The 25481-nt window shown below is 37.6% G+C and overlaps 2 protein-coding genes across 3 annotated transcripts; both read left to right on the forward strand.

Annotated features, from left to right (window-relative positions):
• The first annotated feature begins 3734 nt into the window (after positions 1-3734).
• LOC125476040 lies at positions 3735-4409 on the forward strand. Its single transcript, XM_048581758.1, has one exon. It carries the CDS (start codon positions 3735-3737, stop codon positions 4407-4409), a length of 675 nt encoding a protein of 224 aa, XP_048437715.1.
• Positions 4410-14594: 10185 nt separating this feature from the next.
• LOC103967824 (transcription factor bHLH80) lies at positions 14595-18314 on the forward strand. Of its 2 annotated transcripts, XM_009381139.2 has the most exons (5): positions 14595-15025; positions 15143-15235; positions 15388-15453; positions 17705-17773; positions 17965-18314. In XM_009381139.2, the coding sequence occupies exons 1-5, from the start codon at positions 14606-14608 to the stop codon at positions 18010-18012; spliced, it is 696 nt and encodes a 231-aa protein (XP_009379414.2). In that variant the 5' UTR covers positions 14595-14605; the 3' UTR covers positions 18013-18314. The 2 variants fall into 2 exon arrangements, with proteins under 2 accessions (XP_009379414.2, XP_048437534.1); XM_048581577.1 differs by lacking the exons at positions 17705-17773; positions 17965-18314 and adding an exon at positions 16713-17683.
• Positions 18315-25481: the final 7167 nt, after the last annotated feature.

Consider the following 25481-nt stretch of genomic DNA (forward strand, 5'->3'; position numbering starts at 1 on the left):
GGCCGAGAGAAATAATTTTTGGCTTCAGGCGTAAAGACATGGTAATTGGCTGCGGGTCGGGAGATATAATTATTGAACACCATAGGTTACTAGGATACCATTAGTTAGCACATTATATATGAGATATGTTTTATGAAGGTTTTATGGTATGTTAGGGTTTTCGGAAAAAACCTATTACTTATTATGCTATTGAGTTTTCATAAAACTTTGGGGGTTAGTACATTGATAACTGTTTTAGTATTATATATATATATATATCAACTTAGTCCACTCATATTTGTTTTGCGCCCTCTCAGGATTTAGAGTCGAGGCGTATAATCCCGGCGTCAAGGCAGTTTCGCATCGGCATCTTCGAGTCCCCTCGGTGTAGGACCTGCTTCTTTGTTCATTCAATGTTATATTATTTCCTTTTAGTGTTCTAGATTAGTTGTATGCTCTGAACACGTTCCTTAAATGCATATTCATTATATTTAATTTCTATAATTTTATTAATATTCATAGTTCTCATGCATCCTAATATGGCTTCGTCACCTTTGTGTGTCGGCCAACACGTGACTACCCTAGTGTTCGGGGAATATCAAGGTCGGACGTGTCAGCACACATGTAACAATGATTATAAATAAAGAATAAAGATGTCATGCCACATTTTATACTCGCAGTTAATAAAATATAAAGTGTAGAAAATCTAATAAGAAAATAAACATGGCATGTCACATCTTTATGTAAAAAACAATCGCAGGGTCGTAGCCGCCCAACCTATTCTGCTTGTGGTACTCCTCTGGGTGGTCTTCTCTTATATGGGAAATTACTATACTAATCATTAAACTAATAATAATTGATGCAAAACACCTAATTTCCCATTAGTTTGCTCAAAAATAGAATTTGGAGATAGTTGGTATTGAATTTGGAAAAACAGAGTGCGAAAACAGAATCAGCTTCTCGAAAAACTCTAGGAAGGGTCCTGGGCAATTTTTCAAAAAAGTCAACTTTAGTTAACTAACAGTCAACAGTTAACTTTAACGGAATATTCCAAGGAAATATTCCCTCCAATTTCAAAAAAAGGATCCGGGTTTTTCTTTTTCTTTTTCTTTGCTGCAGATTTTCGTCGGAAAATCTAGGGAGGATTCAAACCCTTTGTTTAGAGCCATTTCACAACCAAAGTTTGCCCATAATATATCAAAACAAAGCTTAGGACGGGAAAAATAAGATTATACCTATTTCAAGGCCAAAAGTTTGTCAGAGGTCATTGGAAAATGGCTTGAAAGAGACGGCCCGAGTTTGAGTTCCTCGTTTTCGTCGATTTCGAAGTGGATTTAGGCATGCAAGCTCAAACCTGTGGCCTAGGGCTAGTGGGAAGTTGTCTTACACCTTCAAACTCAACCACAACAACAAGGTTTCGATGGGTTAGCTTGGAAAAACCTACAACTCGCTGGAAAACATGGTGGGTTAAGAACCATAAATGTGTGGAAACTGGCATGCTTGCTAGTAAACTACACAGAAAAACTCAAGGGAGAGCTGGAGGGTTGAAATCTTGAGCTTACCATGGTCAGGGAAACTTCCATTTGTCGAAGTTTATCGAACGCCAAAACAGGAACCTTGTTTTCATCTGAGTGTGGCACCACCAAGGAGTTGCAGAGAGTCTTAGATAATTTTTGGGAGAATTTGGAAGTGTTGGTGGAGCTTTGGAGTGATGGTGGTGGTTGGCGCGTGTGTTTGAGAGGGAGAAGATGAGAAACGGCTAAAAGAAAAAGGAGGGAGGGAGGGAGGGAGGAGAACAAAGAGAGAGAGAGAGAACCGGCTAAGTGAGGGGAAAAAGAAAAAAAAAGTGATGGGGAGTATGATGTCTAATGGATTGGATGAGAGAATATGTTTTAAAAATCTATTAGAACTATTATTTTAATGGCACTTGCATGCCTTGAATTTCCATCTGAAACAAGTGTAGGCTTACACCTTGCACAAGGTCCCACTCACACACTCAAATCTAATAAAATATTAATTAAAACCAATTTGCTTCTCTTTAATCAAATTGATCAACTCATGCAAGTTTTTACACTGCATCAAGGTTGATTTCCTGTTCCACAAAGAACCCATGTAGTGTCGCACACTGCATAAGGAGAAAATTCCAAGATTTGACTTTGTCTTAGGTATTTTTACACAATTTCAAACGTAACTTTTCCTATACACGGGGCAGAGCCTTGGTTCATTGGGTTTGGGTCGCTCTAAGGCTTGGGCTTAGATGCAACGGCCTGAAGGCCTGATTTCGACAAAGATGATGCCAAAGCTTCCCCAGCTCCGGTCCACGCAAAAACACCGATCTACTTATGAACATGAAGGTACAAGAGAGGGGAAGAGGTTTTGTACCTGAGATCCAACGGAGAATGGACAAGGTGGCTGGAATCTCATTCGAAAAGCACGGGGCTCGCCGAAGAAATTTGGGTGCTTTTTAGGTGGCTCGGGCTTCGCAAAGACAAGTTAGAGTGATGGAAGGTTCATGAGGGTGATGGTGGTGGTGCGTCATCGTCGGGGGTCTTTATGGGTGTGTGTGGGTGTAGATCAGAGAGAGAGTCTAAGAGAGATAGATAGTGAAAAAAGTGAGAGAGAATAGTGAGTTAAGAGAGTGAGAGATCCAAGAGAGACTCGGGAAAGGAAAGAAAGGGATAAGTGAATTAGAAGGCTGCCACATGGCAGCGTGAGAAGAAGGGAAATCAAGATGGAGGGTCCGAATTAGATTAGGATAAGGGACCAAATTGCAAAATTCTATAAACTTTTAGGGAAATTGTCTTAAATACAAACATTTTACAGGTGGGGTTTCATAGTTTATTAGTTAGTTGTACTGTCCTGGGCTAAGGACTAGCTTCACGTGTATGTTCACATGCACCTTTTACATTCACTTTGGATCCAAAGTTAGGTGACAGCCTGTCCCTAGAATTGTTGTTTGGACTCGTATGTGATGCGCGTATCGCCAGCTTCATGTGATGTAGTACTAGAACATAAAACCTACACCCAGCCTGTTCATGTAGCTACTTTCTGTATGACTTGTGTGCCTACATAGATAAGGAGCAGTGATTTTCATAACAATGAATTTTTAATGATTTTCATAACTGTGATCTTATGACAACTATTTGAGTTTTGATGATGAGATATTTCGTAGTAACACCCTATATCCTTTAACTCATTTATGCTGCAAGGTTTCCTACTAGCTATTATTATATTATTACTTTGGGAAATCATATACTTGTTTTATAGCGAGGGGTTACACGTTTTCAAAAAGGTTTCAGAAAACTTTATTTTTCTTGGCTCACTCACCTTTGTTTTTTGGCCCTTCTAGGACAGAGAGTGAGCTCGTGGGAGTACGAGGTTTCAGTGGAAGTAACTGATTGTCTTTCGGTCAAAGTACGTTGCTTATGTACTAAATAATCATCCTTTACGGATGAGACAACTTTTATCTTTCTACACTATTCTGATTTATAATAAGGGTTACCACCCAATCATGTTGTGCACTTTGGCTTATTTATTTAAAGTTTAAATTTATTCTCACTTTTACACATCAACCTTACTTTGTGGCTTTGTCATCCTCCTGGTGTCAGCCAGCATATCATGATTCGGAAAGACACATAAACATTCCATGTTGGGATGTGTCAGTTTGGTATTAGAGCATGGTTGTAGTCGGTCTCATACTCATCACAAACGTGATGTTGAACACTAATCTTTGTTGAAATCTCTGATGCCAGAATATGCCTCATTGTCGAACTCGTATAAATGCTGTCTTCCCAGACTTCACGAATATTGAAGCAGCCATTGCTGCCGCCTTACCAAATGTTTTTCGTCCCTCAAACAAGAGTCTCATTGAGATCGTCGGTGGCCTCAAGGTGAAAAAATTATTTGGCTCTGAGGTAACTGAGAAGGCAGAAACATGGTTTAAGCACGTAAAGAAGACTTTCTTGGCCATACAGTGCCAAGGTAACTTTCCGGAAGAACAATGGGCACATACAACTACATGTTTCTTACAGGAAGAAATCAAGGCTTGGTGGGCTTATGAGAAGGATCAATTACCAGAAGTTGAAAATGAGGATTGGAAAGTCTTTAAGGCCCGCTTTAAGATCAAGTACTTACCGTTGGAATACCGAGCTCGAAAGAAAAGAGAATTCATTGAGTTGAGGCAAGGTAACATGACAGTGACGGAGTACCATAGAAAGTTTATTGACCTTTCTTGCTACTGGCTCATCATTGCCAATGATCCCTCTGATGTGCTACTCCAGTTTAAGAAGGGGACACGGAAACAACTTCAATATTTAGCATCAGGCACTCCATGCATTACCTGCCAAAAATTTTACGAGGGTTTGGTACGAATCGAGGAATCTGAGAATGGTCTGAACGACATAGTTGATGAGGCAAGTGGAAGCTCTTAGAAGAAGAATAATCGTGGTTAGTCTTCTTTCAGCCCTCGCCATAACTAGTCATTCAAGAGAAGTGGCTACAATTCCGGATCATCCAATGGTTTAACTTTAGCTCATCTTGCTCTGGGGGTAAATCCTGATAGAGTTCCCGATTCCATCGGTAGGGGAGCTCTAACAACTCTAGTCTTCAAAACTATTTTCGGTGCAACACTCGTCACTATAGTGAATGTAATCAATGAAGTAATGCATGTTACACTTGTGGGAAGTAAGGACACAGAGCCAACCAGTGTCCCAGAGATAGTAGAAACAACTCCCAGTATCCTTTCTTACCAGCCGACCCAATTTTTAGGTCAAGGGCCTCAACGGCAACCCACGTACAGTGGAGCCATCAATTACCAAGGAGAAATAGCTTATTATCTACTACTAATCAACCAGTATCTTGCTTCTATGGTTCCCTAGACTGGGAACAAGATGCAATATCTAAGGAATATGCCATAATACCAAGAGGGTGGACACCAGTGGTACGGTGGAGGTCAGTACCAGGACTTTGGAGATGCGTTTAACACTGATGGAGCAAATAGATGAAACTACTAGGGACGTGGGAATCAAGGATGAGGAAATCAAAACAAAGGAAATAGGGGAACATGCCGTGGAGAATCACAACAGATTCATGGTTATGTTAACAACATCACCTATCAAGATGCCCAGAATAACCATGACTTGATTATAGGTACGTTAAATGTTCTTGGCCACTTTGCTAGAATACTTATTGATACGGGTGCTACCCACTCGATAATATCCCATATATTTGCTCAACTGACCCCACCCCAAGGTACTTATAAATGGTACGACATGTGCATCACTATGCCGTGTGGTGATTTGTGCTTTGCTTAGTACGAGTATAAGGGATGCCCTGTCATCATTGCAAATCAAATCATACCAGCTAACTTCATTCCCTTAGAGCTCGTAGACTTTGACATGATTCTATGAATGGATTGGCCAAGTCAAAACTATGCCATGGTAGACTGTTGAAATAAAGTAGTCACTTTTTAACGACCGGGTTTGTCAATGGTCACTTTTGTTAATGAACACCGGAAGTTGAAGCATGGGCTTATCTCTACCATGAAGGTGAAAAGAATGTTGAAGAAGGGTTGTGAATGGTACTTAGTGTATGACTCGAGGATGTCGACTTGGTCAACCAGTTTCCCGATGTTTTCCCAGAAGATTTAAATGGATTGCCACCTGATCGGGATATAGAATTCAACATCGATCTAATTCCAAGTACTAACCCAATTTTCTTTGCACCTTACAGAATGACTCATGCAGAATTAAGAGAACTTAAGGCTCAGTTACAAGAACTAGTAGATAAGGGTTTCATCCATCCTAGTACTTCCCCATGGAGAGCTCTAGTCTTATTTGTCAGGAAGAAGGATGGGACGTTGAGACTTTGCATTGATTATAGGTAGCTCAATTGGGTAATGATTAAAAATCGTTATCCTTTGCCTCAAATTGATGACCTCTTCGATCAACTACATGGTGCTCGAGTATTTCCCAAAATTGAACTTAGATCTGGCTATTACCAGTTGAAGATCAAAAGTGAGGATGTTCACAAGACGGCGTTTTGAACTCGATATGGCCATTATAAGTTCCTTATGATGCCATTTAGGTTGACGAATACCCCAGCTGCTTTCATGGATCTGATGAATCATATATTTTGCCCCCTACCTCTATAGATTTGTCATTGTTTTTATTGACGACATACTCATTTATTCTAAAAGCGAGGTTGATCATGTTAAACATTTGCGTTTAGTCTTGAAGAAGCTCTAAGACAATCAATTGCACGTTAAGTTCAACAAATGCCAACTCTGGTTGAATTAAGTATCTTTCCTTAGGCACATAATTTCAGCTGATAGTATTCATGTTGATCCCCAGAAAGTTGCAGCATTGAGAATTGGGAACGTCTGCAAAATGTCACTGAGATACGAAGTTTCCTTGGTCTTACCTGTTGTTATCGACGTTTTGTGAAAGATTTCTCCACCATAGCTCTACCTCTCACAAAGTTGACCTGGAAAGGTGTCAAATTCGAATGGAATGATGACTGTGAAAATAGTTTCCAGCAATTGAAGTACTGCCTTACTTATGCCCTCGTTCTTGCTCTTCCTGACGATAGCGGTAACTTTGAAATCTATGGTGATGCTTCACTAATTGGTTTAGGTTGTGTGTTGATGCAACACATGGAAACTTGCATGCATGCTAGTAAACTATACAGAAAAACTCAAGTTAGAGCTTAAGGGTGGAAATCTTGGGCTTACCATAGTTGAGGAAGCTTCCGGCACCACCAAGGAGTTGCAGAGGATCGTAGATAATTTTTTGGAGAATTTAGAGGTGTTGGTGGAGCTTGGAGTGATGATGGTGGTTGTTGCGTGTGTCCGAGAGGGAGGAGATGAGAAATCGCTAAATGCCATTTGCATGCCTTGAATTTCCAGTAATGTTATTCATACCATGTTTTTGTACCACATTTTCATACCATCTTAAGTTGCATTTGATGTGGACAGCCATATCATTTAAATTAATCAGATTTTTAAATTTAGTTCATTATTTAATAAACTATTAATTAAGAAAAACTAGTTAATTAAATTATGATTGTGATATACGATGAGTTTTTCTCCTCATTTCCTTGGATTTTGTAAATTTTTCCAATGATGTGACTATACACATCAGATGTCACCTAAGGTGGTATAAAAATGTGGTATGAATATCATTACTCATTTCCATATGAAACAAGTGTAGGCTTACACCCTGCACAAGGTCCCACTCACACACTCAAATCTAATAACATATTAATTAAAACCAATTTGCTTCTCTTTAATTAAATCGGTCAACTCATGCAAGTTTTTACACTACATCAAGGCTGATTTCCTGTTCCAAAAAGAACTATGCAATGGTGCATGCTGCATAAGGAGAAAATTTCAAGTTTTGAATTTGTCTTAGGTATTTTTACACAATTTCGAACGTAACTTGTTCATTATAAGTCCAAATTGAATTTCGTATGTGGCTATGCATTCGTAAAAATAAGTACTATTCAGAAATAATAAAATAAGAGTGGGAAAGTGAAAGAAAAATTGAGGTCCACATGGACGGCTTACGTGGCATCTCAGGAACATTTTAGAAATTTCATTGTAACCGAGAATAAAATACATTAAATTTTGGGACGGGATGTCACAAAAATGATTTTTGGTATATTAAAAATAAAAATAGAAATTATCATTATCATCTAAATATTGTTAATTCATATATGAATATATAATTAGACTTATGGGACTAGTTATATACCATATAAGTACATAACAATTTTTTTTTTTTTTAATAAAATTGTGTCAGAATGATTACATGTATTTGCAATACCCATTTCAGGGTCTACGTTGATCATTTTTTAATTTTATGGACCATTTAAAGAGGGGTCAATTTCAAGGACTGATAAAAACTGTAACAACTCATCCCTAATTTTACAGTTTTATTAATTTTAAAAGTATGATTTTAGGAAAATGCCCTTTGAGGCGAAGTCGTTGACTTTAGTTGACCCTCGTATTAGGAGACGTATAACCCATTATGTTAACGTATCCGTGTAACACTCGTTCTTATGAATGCGTAGACACGAACGAAATTAAATTCAGAGTTATGACAACGATTCTACGGAATTTGGAATATTAGGGGGTTTTGGTAATTTTACGTTCGCGGGATATTTTCCCATTTTGGCTCTTTTGGCCTTGTCATATGAGCCACTAAGGTCCACATATGTTTCCTTGTTCCCTGGACCCCCTCTTCCCATCAATCTCTTTCTCTCATTTTACTCTCTCTCATTTTCCCTCCCTATCATCTCTCTGTACTTTTCTCTTATCTCTGAGCCACACACATGCATACACATATACAACAACAATAACGGCAACCCTATCATCATCCCCATGCTCTCTGCGAAACCCTTGGACTAAGAACGATGAAAAACCTCTTAAATATTTCTTTTCTCGCTGCACAATGGCTCCCCCACTGTTTAAGTTTTTCTCAGGGAAAGCCTTCCCTAGTTTTCCAGTGAGGGGACGACTCTTTGCAGGTTTTTTCCGGCCAACTTTGGCCACCACAGGATCCCAAATTGAAATCTAGCAAAAAACCCAGTTTTTTGGCAAACTTGCGACCTTCCAGGCCATAATCTGGCCAAACCACATGCAAGTTAGACATCGAGAAGGGTACCAATATGTTCGTCTCGTTTCAAGGTGCGTTTGTTAGTGGCGACCCCATCCTTTCTAGTTTGCACGGCTCTTTGGTGACAGAGTATCTGTGAGTAGACCCCTTCTCAAATTGCATGATTTTTATTAAAATACTAAGCTTGCATTCACGAAAAGCATGATTTCATAATTTTATGTTTTACGCATTATTTATGATTTATCGAACGTACGTTTTATGAAAGATTTTACGACCTATTGCTTTTACGCCTTTCGAGATATTATGGACTTGTGAATTTGGATTTATGATGATGATTTGAGCTAGAATTATGATGTTTGAGCTATTGAGCTCTGATGATATGATTTGGAAAGATTATGTTTATGTTTTTTGTGCTTACTTAGTGGGTAATCATACAAAGCATACGCACAACACGAGTGTCTATGTCCGTATGACACAATTGATGAGTAGTAAGATATTTATGGCATACTTCTAGCTTCATTGGCGAAACCAATGTTGCACAACTTCACTAGTCACAGTTAGTGTCGATGTGTTATGCTTTTTCATCTTTAGCGTAACCCAGAGTCGTACAGCTTCACCTTCGGGTGATGGAACCTACCGTATTTCTTCATTGGCGTAACCCAATGTCGTACAACTTCACCCTTGGGTGATGGTTATGCCTTCGGGCGACTATGATACCCCTAGTTAAGTACACTTTCTTATGATTGACGAAGGTTTTATGGAATTACCTTTAGGCGACTATGTTACCATTATTGAGCACTATTTTATACATACATGCTTTATGAATGTTTTATGGCATGCTAGGGTTTTCGGAAAGCCCATTACATATTATGTTATATGTGTTTTCAAAATAGGGGTTAGTATGTTCGAAAGAAAATGGTTTTCTTATTATTATTATTATTATTATTATTATTATTATTATTATTATTATTATTATTCAACTTTGATCCACTCATGCTTTGTTTTTGCACATCTTTCAGGACTTAGAATCAAGGTGTACGATCCCGGCGTAAAGGTACTTCCGCATTGGTATCTTCGAGTTCTCTCGGTGGAAGACCCGTTCCTTTGTTCGTACCATTTTTATAATATTCCTTTCATATTATTTTTTATTAGTTGTATGCTCTGAACACGTTCCCACATTCACATATTTTGTTATGTTAAATTTTACATATTTTATTTATGTTCGTTCTTTCTTCATAACTTGCATGCATGTTAAAATGACTTCGTCACCTTCGGATGTTGGCCAGCACGTGCCTATCCTAATGTTTGGAGGATATGGGGATCAGGGCGTGTCAAAAACCCTTTAGTAAATTATTCAAATCACCAAAACAATTTATCCCTGCTTAATAAGAGTTTCCAAAATAAAAAGAAATTAGTTTATAGAAACTAGCATATGCCCCACACTCTGTGTGTGAAAATAATTTTTATTTTTATTTTAAATTGGGAAGGAGAAAGGGAGCAAAAATGAATGTGGATTAAAGAGAAGTTTTCCTTTATATATTTTATTTTTCAAAATTACAGGATGTTAGGATCACCCTTGGGTGAGGCTTTAAAAAAAAAAAAAAAACTATAAAATTGAGTTTGTGTGAATTTACTTCACTGCCCATGATTTTGTTGTGTGGTAGAAGACAAAATTGTCTTTTTACCCTCTTTTAGTTGACAAAAGGAATTTTATTAATGTAGTTTAGATAAAATAATAAAATGGCAAAAAGAGTAAAATTAATAAATTATTATAATAGTTTCGAACTCTCCTTTTAATAATAAAAAAATTTCTTAAAAAAAAATAAAAATTAAAAGCTATAAAAGTTACAAGATAAAAATATGCCAGAAAAAAAACAAATTGCCATATGCGTGAGTTTGTGGCAATAAGCTAGTATAATAAAATGTAAGGAGTTGCCAGAATCAACCACATTTCACTATTTCTCCACCCACCTTATTTCTTCACCACTGTCAAAATTAAAAAGTAAAAACATCATTTTCCCACCCATTATTGTTTCTAAAATAATCTTCACATTTTTTTTAATTCTTTTTTAACTTTTCCTTTGACTATAAAAAGAAAAAAAAACTTACAAATTATTGTTTTTGGAGACCAATTATTGTTCTTGGAGACCAACACCCCCCAAACTGTAATAACCTATTCGCACTGACATGTGAATGACAACACTAAACATTCGATAAGAGAAGGTTGAATACTTTGTTAATATGATCTAGAAATTCTTTGTTAACATTATAGTCTGTGTGATGCTCGAAGATAATTATTATCTTCATTATGAGATGGATTCAAAGATGTGTAAATCCGTTAAAATGATTTGAATAGAGTCATCTCAGTGTCTCTCGTTGATTTATAATCTAGTCAATCGCGTTCTTTATACCTAAATTAAGGTATTACGACGTAATAAATTGGAATGATGAGTTGGAGGAAATAATTAATTAAATTAGTTAGGATTTAGGTTCAATCATCTCTAAAGGCGAGTTTAAACTAAATTATTACGATTAGCTTATTGTGATGCTTAATTCACTTCTTCATTCTTTAGTGTAGATAATGTCGTATGTATTAAAAAATTAGTTAATTAGTTGCTACTTAGTACCACAATCTAATGATATTCATTTTATATGTAAGTGACAGGTAATAGGTTCGATTCTCGCCAAAGGTGAATTTGAACCACATTGTGAGACTAAGTCCATCCATTTCTTTTAGTGTAGATAGTATCAATTGTTAAAAAAAAAAAAAGTTAATTAGTTATTATGAAATGCTTAATTAGTGGAAAAACGATTATACCACTCACTTATATTTAAAGACACGACAATGAAAATTAAAGAACGTAGGGAATAACCAAATAACGACCAAATATTAACAAGATAGCAAGTAAATGTCGCTCATTGAAGGGCAATTTAATCATTTTTCGGCTCAGACAATTCTACTTATGTACAAAGTGAGTCCCATTTTTGAAAAATCACAATCTTCCCCAACATATTTCAGCCGTTTGGATTCCACCCAACCCTAACAATATGGGTCCCCACCATTCTCACAAACACTTTAGCAAAGGAGGAATTTTGTGCTAGAAATACGATCTGATACACCAAGGGTTATAATATAAATAGTCTGATATTTGAGAAAATTCAACCACTCCACCCTACTGATATGGGTCCCCACTATTCTCACAAACCCTTTGGTAGAAGAGGTTTTTAATGTGCCGGAAACATGCTCTGATACACTAACTGTCATAGTATAAATATTCGGATACTTGAGAAAATTCAACCACTTATATAATGTACCGAATCATGTTTTAAGTACACTGAAAAATTTCCCTTCAAAACAGATGACAGCAAGTAAAAGGTCCACATCCAAAGCCAAAACAATAACTTTCTTTTTGTAGAATGGGAACCATTGCTGTCTCCTCTCCTTAAATTTGCCACAAAAAGCATAACCATATATACCCAACATAATTTAATATCTACCCAACATAATTTACGTCACGCGCCAATGTCACCCTCGTATCCATTTTAATCCATAAGTTCCTCCACGCGCTGTGTCTCGTCTGGGGCTTGCCAGTCTTTGTGACATTGAAGACGCCGTTATCGGTCCAGAACGATGACGTTGCGGCACTCCAGCCTTGCAGGGTCCGTGACCGTCCAACCACACGTATATGTGCAACCAACCCTATAAGTAACGTGCACGTCATTATTACTCATCATTCACCGTTGACTTTAGCAATCATACACCTTTTCCACCCATCCAACGGTCCAAAATCAAGGAGGAGCTACGGTTTGGAAAACAGATGTTTGCTATCATTTCATTTCATTTTCGCGTACTTGCTAAATCAAAGGCCGACAGATCTTTATGTGGTAGGAGATATTTATCAATTATTAGGCACTCAATGTTAGGGATAGATTTTTTTGAAGTTGTTTTAAAATGACTAAAATCGTTTTTATAGAAAGTGTTTTTGAAATCAATTTTTAGTAAAAACGTAAATAAATTATTAGAAGGTATTTTAAATACTTTCTACAAGAACCAATCCATAAACGGTACTTCTTGAATGAAGTATTTAAAGTGCTTTTGGATTTCAAAAACACTGTAATCAAAAGCACTTCCAAACAAACCGATGCCACATGCACAATAAAGGAGACATTATGTATTGGTATTCTACAATTTTTATTTTTTTAACAAGTGATATTAACTACATTAAGGGAAATGAGGTGGACTTACCCTCATAATGGACTAGCAATAATATGGTTCAAATTCTCCTTTTACGAGAATCGAACGTAAGATCTCTCACTTACAAGTGAAAACAAAATAGTACTAAACTGTATTACAAAAATGACATTCTGCAGATTTTAACACTCTTATATTGAATCAAACTCTTAACACAAACGGCTTCATGGACTAATTTTTTTTCGTAGTTATGATATATTTAACTGCTTGGCACGAATATTAATCATGTTTGTTTCCTTTTCCATATTAAACACTAACACTTAGACCATCTTGAACCGAAGAAAGGCAAAATGGCTCATTTTAGCTCTCTGATCCTCCAAGAGAATTAATATTTTAATAAACAGTGCATGATTATATTTTTTACCATCTCCAACTAATGGGCTAGAGAGCCATAGGTCAAACATAGCCCTATGACAAAAAACCATCTCCAATTGAGAGCCAAAGGGCTATAGTATGGAATGTGAAAAATTTGAAATAAAATGAAGTAAGATAATGTTCAATGATGAAAAATATGTGAGAAATGGAGTAGGAAAAAGAATTAGAAAAAAAAAAAAAGTGGGTTGGGACAAAAAAAATATCTAAAACCCTAAACCCTAAAGTGGTTGGGCAAATGGAAAAGAACAAAAAAAAAAAAAAAAAAAAAAAAAAAGAAAAAAAAGTGGGCTGGCCAGTTGGTTGCCCATTTGGTCCTCTTTTGTCCCGTGGGGTTCACGAGCCCTTTGGCCTAACTTTCGGTTGGAGACGGTTTTCGAGCTATTTTCAGCCCTCTGGCCTTTTGGATCCTTCAGCTGGAGATGACCTTATTTAAGATAAAACGAAAACATATAACTTTTAACCAAGAATGTTTTAGTTTGATGGATAAAGGCTTGCATATACAAATATATCACTACAGTGACATTATGTATTAATAAAATGAAGACATATATAAGTTTTGTTCAAATATATTTATTTTATTGACACAAAATTATAATGATGTACACATGCTATCTGAGTTATTCTCCAGCTAAGAGATTTCATTTTCTTGATTTGGTACAACATTGAAGAGGCAAGAAAACAAAAGTAATCAAAGTAAAAAGTTCAAAGAGAAAAGAGATTTTCAAAAGTGAGATTATATTCTCTGTCATTTCATAATTTTAATAAAATTTACACATTAATATTATAAAATACTAGTATATGGGTACACATAAAGTGTGTGAGAAAATTTTTTATTTTTTATTTTTTGAAATACAAAGAGAGAGGAAGAAAATGCGGAAGTGGGAACTTTTTTTATTTTTTATTTAGTTAGAGATATATTGGGATTACATGAAAATGAGATTTTGAAAAAAAAAAAAAAAAGCAAAATTTGATTGTATGAAATTATATTTATGTTCCATATTTCTTATTCATATTTTATTTTAATTAGAGAGTTAAACTGATAATTTTATAGAATTTTGATTAACAATGAGTGTTTTATTAATTAATATAGATTGTGAAAAAAAAAAAAAAAAAAAAAAGAAGAAGAGAATCCACAAATAGATACTGATCTGAGCCTGGCCATTAATTGTCGCTCAAGTACAAGTCTATCTTTTTCCTCTTTCCTTTCCTTTCTTTCTCTTTCTCCAAATATTGAAACCATCAAAAGCTCAGAGGGGAAAAGGAAGGACGGGCGGAAACAAAAATAGAAAATAATTCAAGCTATTATTATTTTATTATTAAAGGTACTGAAGGAGCGAGCGAGCGAGCAAGCAAAGAGCTGAGTCTGAGTGTCCGTCCAAAGCAGATGCAACGGGCGGCCGGCGGAAGCAGCGGCGGTGAAGTGAGTCAAGGAGGAGGCGGACTCGGGCGGTACAGCTCGGCCCCAGCCACATGGTTAGAAGCGCTGCTTGAAGAGGACGAGGAGGACCCACTGAAGCCGACACAGTGCTTGACTGAGCTTCTTGCCGGCAACACGCCTTGTACGACGGTGGATCCAGCTTTGTATGATGGTGCAGCTGGGTACCTTAGTCGACAGAAAAGCTCACCGGCTGATTTTAATGGCGGCGGCGGGGGGTCGGGGGGATATTTCGCCGGGTTTGGAATTCCGGCCCACCTCGACTTTGTGTCGCCGTCGTCGTCGTTGTCCCCAAACAGCCCTTCTTCCTCTGCTAATAAGAGGGTTCGGGAGCAACAGCAACACCACTTTTCCTCCGACACACATGTGGTCAGTTTTTTATTTTTTATTTAATGAATTATATGGTTATTAGTTTGTTAATCTAGTTTAATTAATTAATTAATTAAAATTAAATTTAGTAATCTGGATTAATTTGTGAAATGGCAGAAAGTGGAGGAAGGAGGATTGGAGGATTCGGTGGGTTGCAGGGTGAGGGCCAAGCGTGGTTGTGCTACGCATCCCAGGAGCATTGCTGAAAGGGTTTGTAATTGTTTCCATTAACTTAACTTAATCACTTGTTACCTACACACTAATTGTATATATTTCTCCAGAAATTTGAAAGGTGAAGGAATTTATTTATATTAATTATAAGATACCAAATTTAATTTGTTGGTTAATTTTTTATATTATAGGTCAGGAGGACTAAGATCAGTGATCGCATAAGGAAGCTTCAAGAGCTTGTGCCCAACATGGATAAGGTACACCCTTGAGGCTTGAACCTCCTTCCTATTCAGTTTATTTTTATCAATTTTTGTATAGTTTTAAGGCCCCGGTTTTCTACACATTTTAGTTCTTCTAGTCGAGAAATTTTCCAAATGTCTGGTATTCAAGCAGATACTTTACGTGTCATAAAATAAGTGGAGGGCCACAAAAAAAATTATATTAGTTACTCCACTTGTATTATTACATGTGGAGTACCGCTTGAATACCTGGGACTTGGAAAAATCTCTCCTTCGAGTCCTGCATCACTTACTTTAACCATGTTTTTTATGATTAACATTTGTGTCATGAATATTGAAAACTAAGTAGTGGTGAAATTAATTTAAACTATAGAATTGTATGAAAAATCATATCTCAAACAAATTTAAGGCTCGTTTTGGATTCTCAACTATTTAGATTTTAAATCTAGGCAATCAAATTTTTGTAGATTTGGAGTCTAGATGTTTGAATTAAACATTTTACAGCATAAGATAACTTACAGAAATGGTAACAGTATATGGTTGATGTATTCATTATTATAGCCATTGTATAGGTTTTAAATTTAAGCAATCAGTATCTACTTTATGATGAAATCTTAGAATTCAGACCCACGTCTATTCGAAGTTGCATCAACTTTCCTTAAAGGCTTGTGGGTCGATGCTTGTTTAAGGAGTGTATCTACAAGAAAATTATCCCAGATAGGTCATTGGGTTATGAAGGGTTGTTTTAATTATCTGCATCAATTTTAATGGTTAATAAACATTTAAATGATTTCTTGTTTACTTTCGTATTTTGCAACTCCTTTCTTCTCCGCTTTTTATTGAGATGCAAAGTTATCACGATATGCAGTAAACTGTAAGCATCCATTATATTTCAAATTACCATCAAGCTTAACCTGTAGGGTAACAAGTTAGGAATGTTACTGATAAAGATAATATCTTTTAGATAAAAAAAATAATAATGGTCAAGAAAATTACAATGAAATGAGAAAAGTACACTAACGCATTTTTTCCCACAGCCGACCCCACCTAGTGGGAAAAGGCTTTGTTGTCTTGTGTTGTTGTTGTAGAGGTCACGAGTACTCTTTGGCTTGGGGGCTATTTAAATAGAGTACTTCTATGCACGGTTATCGTTGCTATAATGGTGATGTGGTAGCAATACTTTTCATGCTTCAAACTGTAGTAATCACTTGAATCTTGTATTGAAGAATTTGAGTGAATGAAATTCTTTAAGAGAGTAGCATGTGAGCATTTTTCAGTGTATGGAACAAACGTCATGTGTGGGAACAAGTTGCATCGCTGCAGCCTGCAGTGAAGCCATAACAGTACAGTGATTATTGAAAAGAATATGTATATGTTGGTGAACTTAGTGTTATTTTGGCCATTGGTCTCACTTGCTTATGGAGAAAGTTATTTAGGGCGGCAAGGTTGACTTTTATGACTCCCTAGTCATGCGTACTTTATAAAAGAGAGAGGTTGTACCTTCGGTGGAGCAGAAAAGGTGCAAATATGATGGAGCTGATGGATTTTGAACATTTGTGTCTAAAGGAATGCTAGGATTTTGAAGGAATATGAGGAGAGGAGGTATCCCTTTCGTGGGAACGAGTGTGTTGTTTGGCATTATAGTGGGCTTCGGTTTCTAAATAGCTTAAATAAACACTTTCCTCATCCATTCGGATTGGGCTGTGGCTACAATTTATTGAGATTGTGGTGTGTGTTATGTAATTGCAACTTATTCAATTTTGTAACATCATAGGACTGCTTGTCCCATGGTAATGTAATTGTTTTTGTTTCATGTTTATTAAATTTTTACCTTTCATAAATAAACTTCGAACTTGAAATCCTAATACTTATAAAACTCGAGTCCCATTCTCTTGGTCACCTGGTGACCAAGGATACATGGTCACTTACCCTTGGATTAGATATTAAGGGTTGAGATTAGAACATTAAAAGCATATCTAATCCATGATATCGAATCAAAGGATGAGCGACCATGCATCTCGTGGTCACCAGGTGACCAAGAGAACATTTTTGTATAAAACTGTGTCCTTCCAACTTCTTAACCCTAGCATTTGTAAAACCATCTTAAAATTTTCTACAGAGAATAGAAACCGGAAGATATTTTGAATAACTTCAAAATCTGTAAATTGTGTATATGAACCTTGTCCAAACTTTTTATTTGTTTTGTGAAACTAAGCGGACAATAGCTTACAATTGTTTGGTGTGGTGCTTCTGTCGATTTTCTTTGCAGCAAACTAATACTGCCGATATGTTAGACGAGGCGGTGGAGTATGTGAAGTTTCTTCAGAAGCAGATTCAGGTATTATAAACATTGACCTTGTTGACGAAACTTTGTCAAAATGTATTGTTCCTCAAACAAGACACGTGGGAAAGATTTGAATGGAAAATGTATTGTTCCTTTCTTGCTCCCTCTTTTGAATAAGATGTTATGTCTGTCTCTGCTGTGTCATTGAAGGGAAGTTACGTAATAAAAAATTCGAAACATGGCAGGAACTTTCGGAGCATCAGCGCAGGTGCAAATGCACAGCTAAAGAATGACCAGAAGGTACCCAAAATGCCTCCTACTGTTTAGTGTAATTACTAGATATATTAATTTCAGCCAAGGTTCATCATGGCGGTGGTATGTTGATAATCATTTCTAAGAGACTTACCGTTGTAAGTTTGAGATATACCATACCTAGATTCCATGATTGTGCAATTAGCTGCTTCTACTTGGAAAAGTTCAATCGGTATGATTTTGGTATTCACTTCCAAGGAAGCAGATTATTGTTCTAGAATTGTAGTCGTACAATAGTATGACAGGATTTTTTATTTTATTCTTAACATGCTTCATTTATGCATCTGTTACGTTTAATATTGTGTATCTGGATATTTATATTCATAAAGTTTTCTGTTACATGGTGTGGAGCCATGATGAGGAGCTATATAATCAATAAAATCTCGTGAAATTCTCAGAGCTGTCATTAACTTAAGTTACTGTGTAACAATAGCATAGTGATATTGAGTTTTGATGTGTACGTTGTCATCGCGATAAAGGAGGATTCAGGTGAGAGAATATCGACTTGCATATGGCCTATAGTTATTTTGAATAAATACAAAATGATTTGCTGTTTATGTTAATTGTGCAGCTAGTTTACATCTAATATATATATATATATACACACACACACATACATACATATATATATATATATATATAGAGCCCAAGGAATTTCTGGATTAGCATTTTTGAGTTAAAGGTTCACCAATGCATTCAGCCATGATGCTTTAGTTTGTGAAACATATAATTTTGGAGCTTGATATACGGACGAGAGCGTAATTTGTTATCATTCTTGGATGATTTCTGATAATTTCGGCGAATTGCAACATGAACTTGTAAGACCATCTCCAACCGAAGGAGAGCCAGAGGGCTCGTTTTAGCTCTCTGGCCCTCAAAGAAATTAATATTTTAATGAAAAGTGCATGATCATATTTCTTATCATCTTCAACCGAGGTTCAAAGGGCCATAGGGTTTGTTTTAGCCTTGTTATAAAAAATCGTCTTCAAATGAGGGTCAAAGGGCTAAACATAATTTATTATTTAAATTTAAAAACTACAACTTATATTTAGAAACTACAACTTAAATTTAAAAGCTACAAATCTTGGCCGAAAAAAATGTCGTTAAATGTTTTTTTTTATGTTGTATAATTTTTATTTAATGTTGTTTCATATTGTTTGATGTTGTTTCATGTTTACTTAATTGAATTTAATGGCATGAAGTTATAGGGAAAAAAAATTTGAAAAAAAAAAAAAAAAAAAAAAAAGTTGGCTGGCTCATTTGGCCTTGCTAGTCGGCCTTTTGGCCATTTTTTGTCCAGTGGAATCCACGAGCCCTTTGACCTGACCCTCAATTGGAAACAGTTTTCTGGTCATTTTTGGCACTTTGACCCTTCGGTTGCAGATGGTCTAAGTATGGTGTCTGTCTGTTCTGATGGGTTTAGTTGAAAAATTGTAACTAAGCGTTGAGACGCTTTCAACCTGAATTTTCTTGAGAAGCTTCATCTATAATGTCAATTCCGCACAAAGTTTAGAAGAAAAACCAAAGCGGAATAAGAAATGTAGGATTTGCTTGATAACTATTTGGTTTTTAGTTTTTGCTTGGCAAAAAGAGTTAGAGCTATCCTGCTTATCTTTTGTGGTTGAAGCAGAAACCTTGGGTTGAAACTTACGATTAGATCTAACGAACATTCTGGTGGAAGATTCTTAAATTTTGATCAACCTACTTGGTGGAGAGAAACGACCATCATGCCGTCTTCTTTCACTGATGAAAGATATGTGGAGTTTAATGGTGAATGTTCGGGTTGCTCATATTCGTCATGCTTTGCGTGAAGCCATTGTTGCACTTGCAGATGGTCTAGCTTCTTTGGGACACTAGAAGTCGAAACCAAGTATTTTGGTTACAAGTTGCTGTTAGACGAAGTCAGTTGTCCAGCACATCACCGAAACCTGTGGAGTTTACTTTGGTTTAAACTTCTATCTTTTCAAGCCGTTCCTCGTTTATAGGAATGATTGGTATTTGTTTCTGTTGTAATCTGATCTTGTAGTTGTAATCCTATCTTTAGGATCTGATTGTATTTTAGTTGTTCACAACTTCTTGTATCTAGGGTTTTCAAACCCAATCTGTAATTATGGAAGTATTATAAATACATGCATCCCATGATTGATGGGGCATGCAATTGAAGGGAAACAAACTGTGTCTCTAGATTTTACATGGTATTGAGCCTATTTTTTTTTTTGTCTAACGACATCGATCCTTTTCTCCCCACGCTCCAATGGCTGACAACAATGTGACCCCCTCCTCTTCCCATACAAACCCTACTCCCAACTCCACTACCAATCCGTCCTTTCACCTTTTTTCCACTGTTGTTAACATCAAACTTGACAGAACCAATTACCCACTGTGGTTGGCCCAAATCCTCCCAATTCTCAAAAGTAGAGATCTGATGGGATATGTGGATGGTACCTTGGTGTCCCCGTCCAAGTATGTGTCTGGTTCAACAGCTGTGAATCCTGCCTACACTGCATGGGTTCAACAGGATCAAATGATCCTCAGTTGGATCAATGGATCTTTGACAGCGTCTGTATTGTCTGTCGTGGCAAGCAAGAGGACTGCTCGAGCCACCTGGGAAGCACTCGAGCAACGGTATGCTTCTACTTCTCAAAATAGGATTTTGTTTTTGTGAAATGAATTGCTGCAGACAAAGAAAGGTGATCTTCCTGTCGCGGATTACCTAGATCGCATGAACGCAATCGCTGACAACCTTGCCCTAGCAGGGCAACCTGTGAGTGATGATGAACTCGTTCAGATTGTGTTGAACAATCTCGGACCTGCCTTTGAGATGACTGTCAGTGCAGCTCAAGCCCGTGATTCACCAATCACATATCCTACCCTTGAGGCTCTGCTGTTAACCACCGAACGTCGCATGGCTGAGCACACTACTCCTTTGGTGGAATCTGCGCAGGTTAATGCCTTTGTTGCCTCTCGAGGACGAGGGTTTGGTCGCTCTCGAGGAACTGGAAGAGGAGCATCCTCATCCTTTCGAGGTACTTCTTTTAATCACCGAGGACCTGCACCTCGTAACAACAACAACACCAACTTCCGCACTCTGCCATGCAGTAGCGAGCGGGTTGGCTCTAATGGTGAGAGGATTGTTTGCCAAATCTGTGGCAAACCAGGTCATCCGGCCCTTGATTGTTATCACAGAATGAATGCTGCATTTGAAGGCAGAATTCCAGCGACCAAACTCACATCAATGACGTCTTCTCCAGTCACTGTCAACAAACAAAAGAATGGAACCTGGCTGCTCGACACAGGTGCCAACGCTCACATTACTCCTGATCTTCAGAATCTGGCTAACCCTAAAGAGTACAATGGTAATGAAACTATTGGGGGTGTAGGTAATGGATCTGGCATTTCTATCTCTCATAATGGTTCAAATACATTACATACTTCCACTTGCTCATTTGATTTACCTAACATTCTTCACTGTCCCACTGCCTCCCAAAACATTCTCTCCGCACATAAATTTACTTTAGACAACCATTGCTACCTACTGATTTTTCCTTCCTTTTTCCTTGTTAAGGACCTCATGACCCGGAAGACGCTTTTCCGAGGGAGATGTGAGAATGGATTATATCCATTTCCATGTGGCATTAGACAACTCAAGCATCCAATATCTGCATTTGTAGGGCTTCGGTGTTCAGTGAATACATGGCATGCGAGGCTCGGTCACCCTGCCAATTCTATCATTAAGTTTTTAATTTCAAATAATTTGGTACCAATTCATGGTCCTTCAAACGTCAATTTTTGTGAGTCCTGTCCCTTAGGTAAGAGTACTAAGTTACCTTTTCAATTGTCCGAGTATGTTTCTACGTTTCCTTTGCAACTAGTGCATTCTGATGTGTGGTGTTCTCCCATTATTTCGAAAGAAGGTTTTCGTCACTATGTTTTGTTTGTGGATGATTACTCTCGCTATTCTTGGCTTTTTCCAATGAAACACAAAAGTGAAGTGTTTCAAATCTTTATTCAATTTAAGGCCAATGTTGAAAAAATGCTTAATTTTCCACTTAAAACTCTTCAATGTGATGAAGGTGGCGAATATAAAAGCCGTGCCTTTACTCAATTTCTTGCTGCTAATGGCATTTCACAAAGGTTTTCATGTCCTAAACACCCTGAACAAAACGGCATTGCCGAGCGCAAACATCGCCATATTATTGAAACAAGCATAGTCATGCTGTCTAAATCTCACATGCCAAACCGATTTTGGTTTGATGCATGCTCCACGGCCATGTATTTGATAAATCGTTTGCCCACTAAACTTCTATCCTATGCGTCTCCTTATGAAAAACTTTTTCAAAAAAAACCAAAGTATGACACTTTAAAGGTTTTTGGCTGTCGATGTTTTCCTTGGTTAGTACCTTACATGCAAAATAAACTTCAACCAAAATCAAAACCGTGTGTCTTTTTAGGTTATTCACTGAATCACCAAGGTTACAAGTGCTTGGATCTGTTTACCAGGCACATTTATGTGTCTCGCCATGTCCTCTTCGATGAGGACTGCTTCCCTTTTAAGGGTATCACATCTTCTTCAGAAAGTGTCACCACTTCAAGTAATAACCAAGCCCCAGACTTATTATTAACTTTTGATAACCCTAGTTGCCCTAGTATGCATCAACCCCGTACTCTTAATCTGGTCGTACCACCTCGTGCCCAAGACGTCACTCCCACCCAACTCTCTATTGACATAGAACCCTGCCAACCTGATCCTCAATCTCACCCTCTTCCCATCCCACCCTGCTCTCCAATACCAGTGTCATCTCTTTCTGCCCAGACTATCTAACCCTCAAATGAGCAAGTCGATGTACCTTCTGAATCTGTGCTTCCTGTCACTGCCAGTGGCCCACACTATTCAATTACCACACGCTCCAAGTCAGGCATTCATAAACCCAATCCCAAATATGCTATGCATTTAACTGTTGACAAGTTCCCTGTTGAACCAACGTGTTTCAGTCAAGCTGCCAAGTCTCAGGAGTGGAGGAATGCCATGGTTCAAGAATTTAATGCCCTGCAGCGATGTGGAACTTGGAGTTTGGTTCCTCATCGTCCCAACATGAATCTGCTGCCAAATAAATGGGTGTTCAAGTTGAAGCGACGTGCTGATGGTTCGATTGAACGACATAAAGCTCGACTTGTCGCCAACGGGTTTCATCAACAGGCTGGTGTCAATTACAGTGAGACCTTCAGTCCCGTTGTTAAGCGCAGTACAATACGGCTTGTTTTAAGTCTTGCCGTGTCCAACAAATGGCCTGTCAGGCAGCTGGATGTGCAAAATGCATTTTTGCAGGAAGAAGTTTTCATGCGCCAGCCACCGGGTTTTGTTGATCAACACTTCCCTACCTATGTGTGTAAGCTTCAACGTAGTATTTATGGTTTAAAACAAGCGCCTAGGGCTTGGTTTCAACGGTTCTCCGATTTTCTGCTTGAACTTGGTTTTCACGAATCCAGTTGTGACTACAGTTTGTTTGTCTTCAGACAGCACGGTGTGTATATTATTCTTTTAATTTATGTCGATGATATACTAATCACCAGAAATAGTCCTCCTCAAATTTCCAGGTTGATTACGCGACTTGGTACGTTGTTTTCGATGAAAGATTTAGGTCATCTTCATTATTTTTTGGGTGTCGAAGTCAACTATTATGGGACTGCGATGCATCTGTGTCAGTCTAAATATGCCTTAGACCTGCTTTCTCGAACAAAATTTACTGAAGCCAAGCCTATCTCCACTCCGGTCTCTTCTGGACATAAGCTCAGTGCGTATGAGGGAGACCCGTTTGACAAACCTGAGGTATATCGTAGTGTAGTTGGTGCCCTACAATATATCACCATTACACGACCAGATCTGTCCTATGCTGTTAACCAACTGTGCCAATTTATGCATGCTCCCAAAACCTCTCACTGGATAGCTGTCAAACGGATCTTGCGATATTTGAAGGCTACGCATAATCATGGTCTTCTATATAAGCCTGGCACTACTCAACTCAGTGCCTTCTCTGATGCGGATTATGCAGGCAATCCAGATACTCGGCATTCTACGGGTGGTTTTTGTATCTATCTTGGTTCCAACCTTGTCTCCTGGAGTTCTAAGAAACAGAAGACAGTATCTCGGTCTAGTGCTGAAGCCGAGTACAGGCAGTTAGCATACACTGCGGCGGAGCTATCCTTGTTCCGGTCTTTATTCAAAGACTTGCATTTGCATCTGATTCCTCCTTCAATATGGTGCGATAATATCTCCTCCATTGCTCTGGCGTCCAATCCCGTATTTCATGCAAGAACCAAACACTTAGAAGTTGATTATCACTATGTCAGGGAGAAGGTTGTTCGTGGTCAACTATTGGTTCAATATATTTGTTCCCAAGATCAACTTGCGGACTTGTTTACCAAAGGCTTGTCGTCGTCTCGGTTTAAGTTTCTTGTCTCTAAACTTCCGGTTGTTCCACACCCTGTCAGCTTGCGGGGGGCTGTTAGACGAAGTCAGTTGTCCAGCACATCACCGAAACCTGTGGAGTTTACTTTGGTTTAAACTTCTATCTTTTCAAGCCGTTCCTCGTTTATAGGAATGATTGGTATTTGTTTCTGTTGTAATCTGATCTTGTAGTTGTAATCCTATCTTTAGGATCTGATTGTATTTTAGTTGTTCACAACTTCTTGTATCTAGGGTTTTCAAACCCAATCTGTAATTATGGAAGTATTATAAATACATGCATCCCATGATTGATGGGGCATGCAATTGAAGGGAAACAAACTGTGTCTCTAGATTTTACAGTTGCAACCAAATTGCGATTGTGATGATGTTCAGGCCGAGTGAATTGTGATTTTCTGTTAGTGGTGACATCTACATTGATACTATTCACGCTAAAGTGTTAATAAATTATTAAGTTTGATATTGTTGAAGTAGCTCAACTCATTGTTCAAGGTCATTGTTGAAAGAACATATCTTCCGAAAATCAACCAACGACTTAGTAACATCATCCTAAACCCTAAATCCTAACCCCTAACCAACGACTTAGTAAGAAAGAAATCCATCCTATTGGAAGGAATTAAGCTGATGGTCAACGTTACTACATGTTTGACTTTAGAAGATGATGAGGTGGTGCAGTCTGTCCTAAAATAGTTACCCAACTTTCAGGCTAAATCTCCCGCTAAAGATTTTTCTCATGTATTAGAATACAGTTGATACACCACATTATCGTATAAGTAGAGAGAAAATATATTTTATAGCATTTCTCCATTTCTACTATAACACGTTATGTATCAACTTATGTTTCGAGTACATCTCTTTCATAGGACAACAAAATCTTGCCGCTCTATCTCTTTCCTCCAATTGTTTTAGCACAAACACAAATTAGAGCATTTCCAAAGGAAATGTCAAAATTACCAAGTAGGCATACAATAATAAAAAATGACAGCA

The sequence above is a fragment of a genome, unplaced genomic scaffold (assembly GCF_019419815.1).
Source record: "Pyrus x bretschneideri cultivar Hongxiangsu unplaced genomic scaffold, Pyrus_bretschneideri_v1 Contig17, whole genome shotgun sequence".
Taxonomy (NCBI): domain Eukaryota; kingdom Viridiplantae; phylum Streptophyta; class Magnoliopsida; order Rosales; family Rosaceae; genus Pyrus; species Pyrus x bretschneideri.

Excerpts from the sequence above, each read along its gene's own strand:
- LOC125476040 (XM_048581758.1), top strand. The coding sequence starts at position 3,735 with ATGCCTCATTGTCGAACTCGTATAAATGCTGTCTTCCCAGACTTCACG.
- LOC103967824 (XM_009381139.2), top strand. The coding sequence starts at position 14,606 with ATGCAACGGGCGGCCGGCGGAAGCAGCGGCGGTGAAGTGAGTCAAGGA. Across the intron at positions 15,026-15,142 it reads TTTCCTCCGACACACATGTG|AAAGTGGAGGAAGGAGGATT; the intron begins GTCAGTTTTTTA and ends GTGAAATGGCAG. Across the intron at positions 17,774-17,964 it reads TTCTTCAGAAGCAGATTCAG|GAACTTTCGGAGCATCAGCG; the intron begins GTATTATAAACA and ends GAAACATGGCAG.